A 15,925-nucleotide genomic window follows, 5' to 3' on the forward strand; every position below is an offset into this window, starting at 1 on the left:
CATTGAGCCCAATCAACAGAAGGAGAGACTAAAAACAGGGACTTGGAGAAAGGTCCAAAAAATACGCCATAGAGAAATGGAGGTCCTGAATTAAAGATTAAATGTCCTTCGACATATTGCTACAACAGATAAAAAGCAAAATGTAGTCACCAGCCTGCGCATCGTTCGCCAAGACGGCCGATAACTCTGACAGCAAACGTAAATAGAATGTAAATGCCAAAATGTCAAAGACTGAGGGCAATGAGCACAACATGGCAGCGGTGCACCCCTGATCAAGTGGTGATGGCCAAAAGGACAGTGTCCAATACGTGCCCTAGCTAAAAAGATCTCCTCACAGCACGAGGGCCAAGAGACGATCATCCAAGCCGCTGGGAGAGGCTTAATTCACCGGAGCTTGTTTCCTTAAAGGGAGGACCAGTGCTGATGCCAAAGTGACACCACCTGCTGACAGACAGCAACACAGAGATCATTAGAAGGGAACGGACAAACTAGTAGATCAAGGTACGAGGACTGCGGCCTTGGCAGCGCTGTAAGCGGCCTCGTTTTCCTTCAGACTGACATTACCAGGAACCCACATGAACTTCACAGTGGCTCCATCATGAGTGAGCAAGTGACAGCTTTCCTGGAGCCATTGCACTGAGAATGGACGGTGTACAGCACACTGATATTCTTGAAGGGCACAGAGAGTCGGAGCAGATGATGCCATTGAAAAGCCTGTGTCGCCTGATGTACTGCATGGCCTGATACAGGGCGAAGAGCTCTGATGTAGATATTGAGCAGTGTTTCAGAAGTCGATACCAAAAATTGTCGGTGACAATGACGAAGGCACACTTGACACCAAGGTCAGTCCAAGAGCCATCGAGAAAGTGGCATGTAGCGTGAAGTTAAGCTGCCGGAACAAGAGCTGAATGCGAACTCCAGAAGGCAACAGAGAAGAGGAATGTGCCCCATACTGGCAATAAAAGGAGTCATTGAAGGATGAGGCACAGGATGGGTGGCCAGGTATAGCAGACAATCGGCACGCGTACATGCTGAAGAAACAGTCGTGGCAGTATGACAGCGGTAGTTCGGCAGCTTCTGCATAAAGACTCTCAATCGGGCTAGTGTAAAAGGTGCCACTGGCCAAACGGACGCCACAATGGTGGATAGTATTGAGACGATGTAAGAGGGACAGATGTGTAGATGAATAAACACCAATAGTCTAGTTTCGAACAGACAAGGGACCAGTACAAATGGAGAAGGGTGGTCCGATTCACTCCCCAAGAAGTATCGCTGAGGCCACATATGACATGGAGGTACAGAAGGTGGCAAGGTAAGACACATGGTATGACCAAGAAAGTTTTCTATTGAACATGAGCAACAGGAATTTCAGTGAACTAGAAGAGCAACAAGCCCAATATGTAAACACTGTAGAAGAAACCAACAGCGCCACCAGAAATTCATACAAACGGTTTTGTCAGGGGAAAAGCATAAGCCATTGTCAGGGCTCCAACAAATCCGTGGTGAACTGCACTAGATCACAAAATCATCAACGTAAAGGTAGCCGGAAATGCCCGGCGGGAGACAGGCCATAATAGGGTTAATGGTGACAACAAAGAGGACGACGCTCAGGACGGAACACCGAGGCACATTGTTTTCCCAGATAAAAATGTCCCACAAGGCAGAGCGCACACTTACATTGAAAACTTGGTCTTTTAAAAATTCTGGAAGGAAACAGGGCATGCGGCCATGGAAGCCCCACGTGTAGAGTGTACGGAGGATACCAGTCCTTGAGCAGGTGTCATAGGCTTTCTCCAAATCGAAAAAATGGCCACAGTATGGTATTTCCATGGAAAACCATTTATGTCATGGTGTGACAAGATGGTCAACTGCAAAACGGCATGATCGAAACCCACGCTGTGCAGTGGTTAGTAAATTGCGGACTCTAACCACCATACCATCTGGCTACGAATCATACATTCCGCCACCTTGCAAACAAAGCTGATAAGAGAAATGGGGTGATAACTAAAAAGAAGGTGTTTGTCCTTACCAGGCCTAGATATGGGTATGACAGTGGCTTCACGCCAGCATCTTGGAAATATGCTCTCTGCCCAGACGCGTCTGTATGTATGAAGGAGAAAGTGCTTGCCTGCAAGGGAAAGGTTCTGCAACATCTGAATGTGAACATCGTCTGGCCCTGGGGTGGAGGATCGGGATGAAGTGAGAGCATGATCTAGCTCCCGCACAGTAAAGGCTGCATTATAGCACTCAAGACTTTGAGAAGTGAAGGGCATCGCCCGAACTGCCTCCACACGTTTCCAATGGAAGAAGGCAGGGCGACAGTGGGTGGTGCTCGAAATCTCCGTAGAATAGTGGCCCAAGGTGTTGGAGATAGCAATAGGATCCAGACGACATTATCTACTACTGTCAGACCAGAAATTGGGGAATGGACCTTGGTCCCAGATAGCCTTCAGAGATTGGCCCATACGACAAATCCAGCTAGCTTTTTTGCTGTTCCAAAGAACGCACAGCACTATGCACATAACTGTTTACAACAAATGCAATGTGCCATTGTAGGATGATTGTTAAAAATGCAGAGAGCACATCTCTCTGCGCGAACTGCATCGCGGCATGCCTCAGGTCTTCAAGGGACCGGGACATGATGCCGTACAGAGGAAGTGCCAGGAATAGAACATTCTGCAGCAGTAAGGCTAACATTTGTAAGATATTCTACCTAGTAATTACAACTGGGAAACATTCATTGAGGGTCGCCAGGGAGGAGTAAAGCCTCCAGTCGACCTTAGAAAGCTGCCACTTGGTTGTGCATCTAGGTGGGGCAGGAGTCCGCAGTCTACTCAAGAAGATGGGCAAGCTGGGCACTGCAGATGGAGAGTTCCAAATAGGAGTCTGAAAGATACTTGGGTGCTCCCATGTTAAGGCAGATGAGGTTAAGTTGATTCAGAAGGTCAGCCAAGAGGGCACCTCTGACAGGTTCTGGGAGAGCCCCAAAGGGGATGGTGTGCATTAAAGTCACTGAGTACCAGAAAGGGGTGAGGGAGCTGCCAAATAAGCTGGAGGAAGTCTGCCCTGGTGACACCAAATGACAGAGGAATCTAAACGGCATAAAGGGAGAAGGTGAAGTGAGGAAGGAAAATATGAACTGCGACAGCTTGAAGTTGGGTAGTCAGGGAGATGGGCTGACTGAACATCATCCCAGATGAGCAGCATGACTCATCCATATGGAGTGTTGTCCTCGGGAGAGGGATGATGGGCAGGGTCAAAGTGGAGTTGGAAGAAATGAGACAGCTCAAAGTGGACGCTGCGATTCCAAGGGCAGCCGTAAGTCCTCTTTGCTGGATGAAGGCTGCAATCGTCCCGTTGAGGGAGAGACATGATGAGGAAAGGGGAGGAGGGAAAAAATGAAGGGTGTCATCTTGATGGCTGCCAAGTTCCAGTCTTCAAAGACACAGTGCTACAGTGCGCAGGAGGCTGGAAGATCCTGCTCCACGATATTTACAGAGGCGTCAGCATTCTACTTCTGTCGGTCTGCAGAGTACAGGGCACAAAAATGGTTGGCGGTGCACACCAGTGTCACAGAGGTCGGCTGGGAAAGGGATCAATGTGGTGATACCATCGAAGAGACTCTCAAGTTGGTGAAGGAGAAGACCATATGCCTTTACTTGATTTCTTGGAGCCTTTCTGATTGGTAGAGGAAGACTCAGATATTTGTTGCCTGGAGGAATGTGAGAAGTCTTTGTGGGAGTATTTCTTCTGTCCTTTCCAGCCTGCCAAATGTGTTGTAGGTGACTTTGCCCTGCGCGGCAAAAGTTTGGTGGCTTGTTGCACAGCTGGAGGAGGGGGCGGGGATGCTACCATGACACTGGGCAATTTTAAAACTGCATTGCAGAATTCAAGATCACACGTCTGCATGGCCATGTCCCTCCTGATGATGATGATGATGATGACGACGAATGGTTTGTGGGGCTCACAACTGCGCAGTCATGAGCGCCCATGCAAAGTCCCAGTTTTTTTTTCACAGTCACGAATGATGATGGTGATGAAATGACGAGAACAACACAAACACCCAGTCTCCAGGCAAGGAAAATACCCAACCCAGCCGGGAATCGAACCCGGGACCCTGCGATCCAGAGGCAGCAACACTAGTCACTAGACCACAAGCTGCGGACATGACCCTCATGGAATGAGATATAGCAGGAACAGTACTTTTAAGTGCCAGATGGTAGAACGCACAATTTCCAACTAGCCAACAACTTGCGAGCAAGCAGATAAGGCACTTTCTCCTTCACTCAGATCTCCTGGACGGCCCACTCATCGAAATACACGAGACAATTTCACAAGGAGGCAGCATGGTCTCCATTGCAATTGATACTGCGGGACGGAGGAGGCGGACAATAGCTCTCATGAGCATCCTTACCACAGGTCACACATTTGGCCAGGTATTGACAGGACATTCCTCTGTGATTTTAATGGTGACACTGGTAGCAGCGCATTGTAGTTAGAATGTACGGTCAGATTGTGAAAACTTCATAGCCTGCTTTGATCTCTGATAGAAACACAACTCTGTCAAAAGTGGGAAAAGGAGTATGCGTGCGCACTAAGGATGCATCTACCTTTTTATTCGTCCAATGAACTGCAATGACACCCTGAACAGAGAGTTATGTTTGGATTTCTGTCTTAGTCAGACCATTGAGCAGCCTAGTGTAAATAGCACCATGTGAAGAATTCAACATTCGATAAGCCTCAACATGAACAAGATAGCTGAGGAGAAGTGAAGCTGCAAGCAGCTGTTGTGCTTGAGAATCAAAAGCAGTCTCCAAAGACAAAGTGCCACTGCATATACGAGAGCAGGATTTCACCGGCCGACAACTGCATCAACACGTTTCTAAATAATAAACAGATTTACCAAGCAAAGTACTGAGCATCTTTAGTAACCATTTTCAGAACGTGAAACCAAGAGGAACTGTGGTGCAGCTGGGAGGGTCTTTGAACCATTAGCCTCATTCCATTTGTTTAGTAGACGTTGACTGTGAAGATGATTGGCTCACAGAGAAAAAAATCTCCCATGATTGCCAGCTTCTCCGATGGTGAGCTTCTTCCAACTGGGGCCTCCTCCTCAGAGTGGGACGCACACCCGCCTTATGTGATTGTTCACCCATCAGGCCACACCTGACAGAAGGACCAATTGGCAATTTGGAAAGGTAGCAGCTCAGGCAATCACCCACCCCTGGGGTTCGCCTGTACAAGGGGGTATGTGTGAACTCTACCTGTTGACCCAGGGCTGGGAATTACACATTACCCAGTCACCTGTTACACTTCAGACACATGGGCCAGCCTTCAGGAATGTACAAGGAGGAAGAAGATAAAAAGAAGAATCTCAAATGCCGAAGCGGAGGGAGGACTGGAAAAGGGGAAAGAGGAAAGGAAAAAGGAATGAAAAACAGTGGAGAGACTGTTGTGATATCGGCCAGTGAAAATGCAGAATACATTTCCTAAAACATCCCAGACATGTTTTCCAAGGGAGGGGGGGAAGGCAAGATGATAGACATGCAGTATGGAAGGAAAAAAATGCTGCAAAGGCTGGGGCCCTGTGGTAACCAAGCACGAACCTGCCAAAGAGTGGTAAGCCCCCTGAGGCATCTCTCTCTTTCTCTCTCTCTCCTATTTTTATGGGGGAAATGGGATTTGGCAGCGGGGGGGGAGGGGAGGAGGAAGGAGATGTTATTCAATGGTGACAGGCCAGATGAATGTTTAGGACACACAAGAAACAGCATCAACTACACAAAGGAAGTATCTATGACATTATTCACATGCGGATGATCACTATCACACAGGGACAGAGTGCTACATTGAAAATAGATTACACTTTACACGTCATAGGTTTCCTGATGTAATGGTCATTATTGAAAATATTGGAAAATCTGAACAACAAAGATCACTTCTTATACCCCTGCGTACCCACAGCTTTATGTCCACTGTTTGTGTCATAAAGCTTTTCACCAGCTGTGACTCCATATGATACTGTTTTGCACAGCAACTGTGTATTATTATAAGAAATGACAGAAGCACAACAATCTGTTGCAATCTTCTTTTTCTCAGTTGCATACCCAGGTATCAGCTGTAAATAGCCATCTTTAGTGCATTTGAGTGAGTTATAATTCAACAGACTCCCAGCAGTACATCATGATAAGAAGACTTCATTGGTGCAAAGGCTTACTTTTTCTTTTTTTCCCCTCTAGGACTAGTAGTTTCTGTACTGCAGGGCATGAAAAAATCTGCAGATAATTAAAAATAATATTTTAAGAATATAAAATTGATGTCAAATGAAATGGGTTAAGAACAAATATTAACTATGTATACCACATCTAACAAGAGCTCCCAAGTGGTGGGATCTACTTTTTGAAACCATCTGTACAGTATTGCACAATGTGACCCCAAAAATCACTCCCTGCAGCCATTCATCCTGGTGGGCCCTCGTTTCAAGTAACCGACAAAAAAAGTGCTCAATACCATTAAACAAAAATAGGTTGTGTGGTGTAATAAGTAAGGTAAGGCCTTAATGTGTGGGGGGATTGTGCATTCGAGTCGCATTGGGTGACTTACATTTTTTAAATTTTCTAAATCTTAATTGAAATTACTTTGATCACTATTTTTATTCAATTAATTGGTTTAACTGTAATTTTTTATTTCTAGTCCTTTGTGGCAACATTTTAATCATCATATGATTATTTTAATTCATTCTCATTTTTTCTTTATAGCATTCTTTTTCCATTCGGTATTTTTATGATGTGAATTTAACTATATTTGTCTATTATAATACTCAAATATCTGAATATGCCAATCTAATGGTTAAAAAGCACTCTATTTATACTGACTGTGCAAAGGTGTCGAGATGTATTTTTTTGGTTAAAAGATATGCATTTTTTATGGTAATAGTCATACAAACATTTAAAGCATTAATAGTTAAATTCCTATTGCACTATGGACAACATGACACAGATAACAATTCAAATGAAAGAAGGGATTGTAAGCAGAGATGGGAAAAAACATTTTATTTTGTGGCCAAAATCGGTGTATTTTTTGCCAAATTTGGTGCTATTTTTTCAATGATATTTTTGCAAACTAGGTTGAATTTTTCATCAAATTTGGAGTTTCTTTACCAAATTTGTTGACCTTTTTTTCCAAATTCAATGTTTTCTTGGCAAATTTGGTGTTGTTCTTTCGCCATATTTGGTGTTTTTTGCCAAATCGTTAGTTATTTTTTGTAAATTTGGTATCTTTCTTCCAAATTTGACATGATTTTCTTGCAAAATTTGGTGTTTTTTTGCCAAATGCTGTAATATTTTTTGCCAAATTCGGTGGTGGTTTTCTCCCAATTTGTTGTCATTTGTTGCCAAATTTGGTGTTACTTTTTATTAAATTTGAAGAGCCAAATTTCTCGTTTTTCTTTTTATAAAACTCAATATCTTTTTCTAAAATCAGTGATTTTTTGTCAAATTTGGTGTTGGTTTTGGCCAAATTTGATGGTATTTTCGTTGTCACATCAAAGTTTATTACTTGGGAAATTAACCATTATCTTCAAAATTATACACGAACCTCAGCCTTAAGGAGAGTAGAAGACAAAATGCAATTTTAATTTGCAGTAGCTGTCAATTATTATCAGTTATGATTATTAGTGAACTGCCATCCTCAGAATTATGACTTTTTCAAATGGTAAAATTTGAAATTTCACTGTATCTCTTAAAAGTTGCCAAATTCACTATAATTTGACACTTGAGCATTTTTTTGTGTTATCTTTTTTGCAAAATTTTCTTGTCAAGAATTATAAATAATATGAATCTCAATCAAAATAAGGAATAGAAATAATGAATGCAATAACATGGACCAAAAAATACGATGATAAAAAGAAAGAAATTAAATTGAAATTAATACATAAGATGAATTAAAATCACATGCAAAAATATTTCAAGTGAAAAAGGTCGACAGGAAGAATAAACTACATTTAATCCAATTAACTGAATAAAAGTAATGATCAGTCATTTTGATAAAAATTTAAAAATAAAAGGAATAATAAAAAATTTGAAAAATCTGACCACATCGGAACCCGTGACCTCCTGTGTGTGAAGGCCTTACTCTACTCATTACTTAATGAAACCACTCAATGTGACAATACTTTTTTAATGCTATTAACTGTCATCAAAAATGAAATTTATTTTCATCAATTTCTCGCAAACAAGGATCCATCAGAGTGAATTGATGTAGGGTGTTATACCTGGGACCTTAATATTCATCACTGCGTAGACATTTGCAAAAAGTTGATCCTACTGCTGGGAACTACTACTCACAAGTGAAGAAAAAAGGGGTGGTGAGGGGTGACGTGGGCTGGTTGACAGAGTGTGAGGGAAGGTCATCTCGAGATTGTAGTCATGCACTTCACTCCTTCATAGCTCTGCAAACTGAAATGCTAACAAGTGGAGTCCCCACTCTCTCTGCCTAACTTCACTACCAAAAGCAATTACAGGGTGTTTGACAAAACTATATCAACCTTTCCACACTTCACCCAGTGAACCATTGGCAAAGCAGTGCACAGACGTGTCCAGGGGATGTTTCCTTTTCACAAAGTACTTTGACACTACATGAAATACAGATATGAGTTACTAATAACACTAAGGCAAGAAAAACATATGGACAGATCCTACATAAATCTCTGCACACTGTTCTACATTTGCTAGAGGAGAAATCGATTCTTAAGTCATCTAGGAGTAGTTGTGTTCTTCACTGAGCTCATAATTATATAGCGGAGTTCATTTCTATTTATTGAATGCATACTAATTTTCAATTACGTGAAGATTTATGTAATGTACATTCCTGTGAACAACTTATGTAATGTTGATTGGAAAGGAGTGGATTGGTAAATGTGGCACTGTGCTGGTGTTTATCATTGACTGCACACTGTAAAGTTATGCAAATGTTGCAACAATTTGATGGTGAATTAATGAATGACCAGGAAGTTAATGCACTTCTCACATCACATCATTAATTGTGTTATGGGAGGCTGCATATATCTTTTTCACACAGGAATCACTAGCATAATTAGAATAGACTGCACTGAATGGAGCCAGTACCACATATATACAGCACATCTTCCAAGATGGGTGTGAATGTGTCTGATGGAATGGACTGATCATGTTGAAGTTTTAACGGCAACCTGGCGTATGCACTGCTTTACTGAGGCTGAAATATCTGATGTTCTATAACACCTTGGTGACCTATTTCTGTTGGAGAGGGAGCCAAAATGAAATCTTCATTATTGAATACATACTGACAGCATGTTGCACTTCAAAGTAGTAGACAAATGACAGCATTGGCAGCTGAACTTTGTAACATAATAGTTCACTTAATAAGTGCTGATAAGTACACGACTAACTAAAAATAACCCCACTATACAAACATGAGCAGGGTGAAGTTATTTTGTCTGCTCACATAAGAGAACTGGACAGGAAATACTGGGGACGTATAGTCAGTCTTTAAATAGATAAGCGAGCAGCACTCATGGCAAGGGTATGCACTCTTCCTGGAAGAACACCACAACTGCAGGATGACTAAGGATCGATTTCTCCTACAGCAGTGTAGAACAATGTGCAGAGATTTACACAGAATTTGTCTATGTATGTTTGTGTTAGTATTACTAGTAACTCATATTTGTATTCTACATAATGTTAGGAAACTATGTGGAAAATAAACACCCACTAGTCATGCTCGGGCACTGTATTGCCAGTGATTCATAAGGGCAACTGTGGATAGGTCAGTAGAACTTTGTAAAACACCTTGTAGTTGCTTCTCATGATGTAACATGACAGAACGGGAACACTCCTCTTGGCTCTTTCTGTTTGCAGACCTTTGGAAGAGGGAATTTCATGACCTAGCCTACCTTCCCTCATGCTTCTTCCCTCCACCCTCTCACCCATTACCCCTGAAATCCATTTATACCTCAATACAGTTCTGCTGTCCTTGGATGTTGTACTCACATTTAACATTTGTTCTTAACCTATTTCATTTAACAATGATTATATACTATTTTTAATAATTTGCTATTTATCCATCCTGCACAACACAGAAGCTCCTAGTCCAGAGGAAAAATGAATAGGATCTTTTTTGTAGGAAATTTAACCCTCCATTAATTGCATTGACTACAAGTACAGCCTCTGTGAACACTAAATTCTGCCTTCCGGCTCTAGAAAGGCACATGCATGTGTCCGACCTAGCAGCTTCCTGCAGAAAGACGGGTTGAGGTTTAAGCCATTATAGGTCTGATCTCCAGTGAGCAAATTTATTTTTTTGAAGTGGGTTATTCCTACATTTCACACATTTAACTCGTCCCTCTTTGGGTTGCACCTGACAGGGAATTAATACAGTTTAATTTTGTACTGGGAAACATTTTCAGTAGAGGTGGCAAGTTTCAATTTACCCACGAAAAATGTAAAAAAGTAACCCCTATAATCACATTCCAACAGTAAGTACTTTTAGTATGTTGTATGTGGCACTTCTTCCTAATGTTGCACAAAAGTTTGTGACTACATAAATCTTTTCCCCTAATTTTCCTTTGTTGGCTGGACAACAGAGATGTATCAGTACTCTGCATTTCATCTATGGTATATACGCTACACCTTTGTTCGAATGTTCTGTAAGTTTAGGATAGTTTGCATTGTGAAGATCCTTTATCCTCGCCGTAGCACTTTCTAGGCTCACCATTTAGTTTCACCGTATATTGAGTATTCATAATTATGCAGCTAAAGCTGGTCAAGCTCTATCCAGAAACAAAAAATTACCTTCATCTGCTGACAATGGTTATGGTTGTTGTTGTTGTTGTTGTTGTTGTGTTGGGTGTGTACTGGGCATAATATTTGAGTCATTCAATTGGTCAGCAGTGTTCTTGAGATACAGACGCGTGCATTGCCATATAATAAGGGTAGAATTACATCCATCTCAAGAATGTTTTCCTTCTGATTATTCACGTTGTGTTTCCACTGCATCTGAAGTTACAGTATCAAGATGTTCATTGTGTGTTGTGAGATACAGAATTTTTCCTAAACAAAGCATAGTCTGAACTGGTTTCTGAATAAGAAACAATTTTAACAATAAATAATACATTTTATGTTCTGTCATTGATTGTTATCAAACAAACAAAAATCCAAAATCTTGTCATTAATTGTTATCAGCTGCTTCCTTCACAGTTCATTTCATAACACGCTATTGAAGGAATACATATGAGTGGCCAATTACAGAAAGGCATATGGAGTAATTTAGCAGTGTCAGTAGCATTATCATGGCAGTGTTACTTTACTCCTCTCCACATCTGTCATCAATTGCACATTCACACATATTCCTTCAACAGCATATTATGAAATGACATACATTTACATACATATTCCACAAGTCACTCTTTGCCTTGTGCCACTACAAGTCATTTACTTCCCTTTTCCATGCACAAATGGAGAAAGAGAGAAGCAACTGTTAGTATGCCTCCATACTAGCCCTAATTTCTCCTACCTTTGTGTCCTTACACAAAATGTATGTTGGCAACAGTAGAAACATTCTGCGGACAGCTCCAAATGCCAGTTCTCTAAAATTTCTTAACAGTGTTTCATGAAAAGAATGTTGTCTTTCCTCCAGCCATTCCCATTTAACTTCATAATACTCATCTGTTGACTGAGCTTACAGGTAACAAATCTAACAGCACACCTTTGAATTGCTTTGAGGTCATTCTTTAATCCGACCTGGTAAGGATCCCAAACACTCTAGCAAAACTCAGAAATGTAGCACACAAGTGTTCTGTTTTCCTAAAATTCTCACAACAAACCGAATTCTACCATCCATCTTCCCTCCTACAGCCCTTAAGAGTTCATTCAATTTCATTTTGGTATGCAATGTTACACCCAGATATTTAATTGACAGGACTGTGTCAAGCAGCACACTACTAATGCTGTACTGTAACATTACAGGATTGTTTTTTTCTATCCATATGAACTGACATGCATTTAGAGCAAGCTGCCGTTCACCAACCATCAACAAATTCTGTCCAAGTCCCCTTGTATCCTCCTACTGCCATTCAATGATGACACCTTGTCACATCATCATCAGCAAACAGCCACAGACTGCTGCTCATCCTGTCTGTCTAATCAATTATGTAACTGATACCAGTTAATGGTGGAACACAAAATCTATTACTTACAGTTTCAGTTGTTCCTTCCTCAAAAACTACTTGCATCTACACTTCGATTAAGAAAAATCTGATATGGAACAACATATATTTAGGATCGTAAGACAAACTTCGGATATAATTAAACACAGCGTGAATAATTAGACTGCACATATTCTCAAGATTAATGCAATTTTAACCCTGTTACACTGGAACACACATTTAAATGTGTCTGTAGCTCAAGAACACTGTTGACTAACTGCAAGATTCAAACATTATGCCCATTGCACATGCAACATGGCAACAATAATAATTCACAAAATCACAGTTAGCAGGAAAAGAATCTTTCACTGCTTGCTGCGGCTTAACTAGCAGGTGCCACATGGCTAATGATAACCAGTATACAGACAACTAAATAACAGGCTTAGGAAATATTGAGAAGTAGTAAATATTACAAAATGTGAGGATATAGAATCCTCACAGTATGTCTACTTCATGATGGTGTAATTTCTGGATTCAATAGCACTGCGATTGAGAACATACAGGAACATGGTTTTGAATATTTGTATTAACTTGGCATACAAAACAAACAACACTGATTGTTAAAAAAATCATTCATCAGCAGTAAAGAATACATACCTTCAGCCACTTTTAAGGCTTCCTCCAAACTAAGTTTCTGTTTCACTACTTCTCTTTTTTCTTCTTCCAAAACAATTTTTTCTTTCTCTAACAATTCCAATGATCTTTTCCATTCATTTTCTTTGGTTTCCATTTCTTTCTTCCATTCTTCCTCCTGCCTTTCCATTTGTCTTTTCCATTCCTCTTCTCGCTTCTGCATTGCTCTTTTCCAGTCATCTTCTCTTTTCTCAAGACGCTTTATCTCTTTCATGCTTAAAACCTGCCAAATAAAAGCACGGAAGCAAGCATAAATCATTTTGAACTTGACTGTTTGGAACTATCAACAACAGCAAACCACTGTGACACCAGCAAGACAATAAATTGGATCTTATTACCAGCATAGATAATTTAAATGTGTGTACGTGGGGAGGGGAGCACATCCACACATTCATAGACAGCTTTGGAGAAAGCTGAAGAGATTCACATTAAACTGTGTGTAAACCTTGCCAGGTTGAATGTCAGTTCTAAGTTTACTGTACATCTAGAGAAAATCCAAAGCCATATGACGAAACCACTTATAACAAAATAAATTAAAATATGACTTGCACAAGAACTATACAGAATGGTACTAGTAGGAATGTATGTGCAAAGGATTTCACACTGTGCTACTTATAGTAAAATTAAAGCCCATCAGGGATAGAGGACAGAATTTCAATATTTTGTTAATTTGTAAGGTAATTTAGTTATTCTAGAAACTGACGAAGCAATACATGACACCAGACATGTGATACATATTTATTTAGTCACATAATTAAAGGGATTTGATGTGGGTCATTCCCAAGAGAAAGAACTATTTATATATGAGAATCTGTGTTATTAAATGTTACTCCTCATACAAAAATGAAGAAATCTTTACTGGCAGTAACCTCATTACATACTAACTGCTTACATATCGTGCCAAATAATGTAGGCTACATTTATCCAGTAATGACCCTGCATGTCTCGTTCACTGCCTTTGCAGCCTCTTTGGCATGTGCAGATATGTACCAAACATGGCACGTTCTACACAGAAGCAAAGTGATAATGCTGATGTTAAAGTTAAAAGCTGAGAGCCTCATGCAGTGACAATTACGTCATTTTTGGCATTCGCTTGTAGCTTTACATCATGACAATGCAGCAAAGTGTGTAATGTCACAAATGCAGTCAAGTGTGACATGTAAATATTTTGTATATGGTAAAATATCCTACTGCTGTCCTTTCCACATTACACTGTCAACTGCTATTGACACATGAATGGAGGTAAATTATTTCATAGTAAGAAACTAGTAGCTTCTAGATGCTATTTCAATTTATCCACTTTATAAGTAACAAGAGTCCATTGTAAGCATTCTGACTTCAACATGAGATCAAAAATTGCAAATTTCTCTTAACAAGCTAGGGAAAATTATGATCAAAGTAGTATACTGCATGTGCATAGCAAATAAGTGTAATGAAAAGCACAAGACCATCTCAATTATTCCAAAAATACCTAGGTATTAAATACAAGGTATCTACATTTTCTGGTCATGACAACAATCAACTTATTTTCTGATACAAAATTTTGAGGCAGTATCAGTATTAGCTCTGTTACCTCAATTCATCAATTAGTGGATTTGTAAAGCACTGTCATCCACATACAAAACTCGGGTCTCAGTAGTGAGCAGTATACGTGAAAGATGCACATTTATAGGCATACTTCATTTACTTCAAAAATTATCATGAACAAAGAAATATCTAGGCTGTAATAAAAAGTGAGGAAACTAAATGGCACAAATTACTCAATATGCAATACAAGCATATTTCAAAAAGGTACGGTTTTTATCTAGTGACAACTAAAAAGGCTGGTATGACACGAGGGAAAAAGGAGGGGGTGGGGGGCAGGAGGCCCATGTGTAGGGTTGTATAAATATTGTTTTACAACTCGATAATAGTAATGTTTTTCCAGACACAAGGTACCCTCTGTATTATAGCGAGAATCGGTATACATCGTTCGCTTAAATATAATCTCAGGTTCCAATCCACTCTTGGCACTAAATACGACAAATGACAGTTTCCCCTCTGAAGTCAAACAACACTTCATTCGCTGCAGGGTACAGGTAACCTGAACTTTACATAATATGGCCTTGTTCAAATGTACAGGATTAAACATGGGCTCGAAGGAATTTTTTTACATGTACACTGAAATGAATGCATATACAAATAGTGGTATTCGGTATTAGTGGTCGACAGCGAAAAAAGTCTTACTTTTCCTTCTGCAAGTTTGACATCCACACTGTCACGCCTGCTAAGCGAAGTTGGAGATGTAGCACCATCTTCTCGCAACCCATCAAGAGATATACTTCCCACGCTCGAACCAGAACCTTGTCTTGAATGCCTTGAAGACCCTTTCTGTGGAGGGCTGCTGAGTATTGGAGCAAGTTTTGCTACATCGTTTCCAGTTTCTTCTTTTATTTTATTCTTCAAACTGGCAAACATGTCAGTAACTTATTTCACAACCTATGCGTGAAAGTATTAACAGAACACTTGTCACCCAACAGTTTGCGATTACTAATATGACACAAACGGAGATATCACTTTTTCCTTTATCTCATCAGCTGCTACACGTTGACAAATGTGTCACTGGCGTATAAAAAATCCAAAAATATTACATAAACCAGCAGGTTAAGTATACAACATATATACATTGGGAAGAATATTTTCTTTTGCTACGGGCCATAACCACTATCACCATACTGCTGGAGCGAACTGTTAGCTATCCAATATACGCCCAGCACACAAAATTCACATTACAGTAGACACTCCTACCCACTAGCTGCCATGTTTCTTTCCAAAGATATTCAACATCACAAAGCGTGAGTCCAGGAAACCATAGTTTGGTTGTGTTCTGAGTGAGAGTTGAGCGGAACATGGGATCGTTCAAGCAGCTGCCAGCGGACTTCCACGCACGCGCAGAGCCAAAATCGCGTATAAGCAGCGTCTTCTCCCTTTTTTGTCTAGCCTACAGCCGGACTACTCCCGGAAAAAATTTTCTGGCGATATAAGTTGCTAGATACATGTGCAGAGCTGACAGAG

At 40.5% G+C, this 15,925-nt stretch overlaps 1 protein-coding gene across 2 annotated transcripts in view; it reads right to left on the reverse strand.

The window, feature by feature from the left end:
• Positions 1–15,703, reverse strand: part of LOC126183636 (golgin subfamily A member 1) — a 143,254-nt gene extending 127,551 nt beyond the window's left edge. For both annotated transcript variants that reach the window (XM_049925782.1, XM_049925774.1), the window contains exons 1-2: positions 15,098–15,703; positions 12,836–13,094 (exon numbers count right to left, since the gene is read on the reverse strand). In XM_049925782.1, the coding sequence (XP_049781739.1) occupies positions 12,836–13,094; positions 15,098–15,328 (490 nt within the window). In that variant the 5' untranslated portion in view covers positions 15,329–15,703. The remainder of the gene's footprint in view (positions 1–12,835; positions 13,095–15,097) is intronic.
• Between the last annotated feature and the right edge of the window lie 222 nt (positions 15,704–15,925).

The sequence above is a fragment of the Schistocerca cancellata genome, chromosome 1 (genome assembly GCF_023864275.1).
Source record: "Schistocerca cancellata isolate TAMUIC-IGC-003103 chromosome 1, iqSchCanc2.1, whole genome shotgun sequence".
Lineage (NCBI taxonomy): Eukaryota > Metazoa > Arthropoda > Insecta > Orthoptera > Acrididae > Schistocerca > Schistocerca cancellata.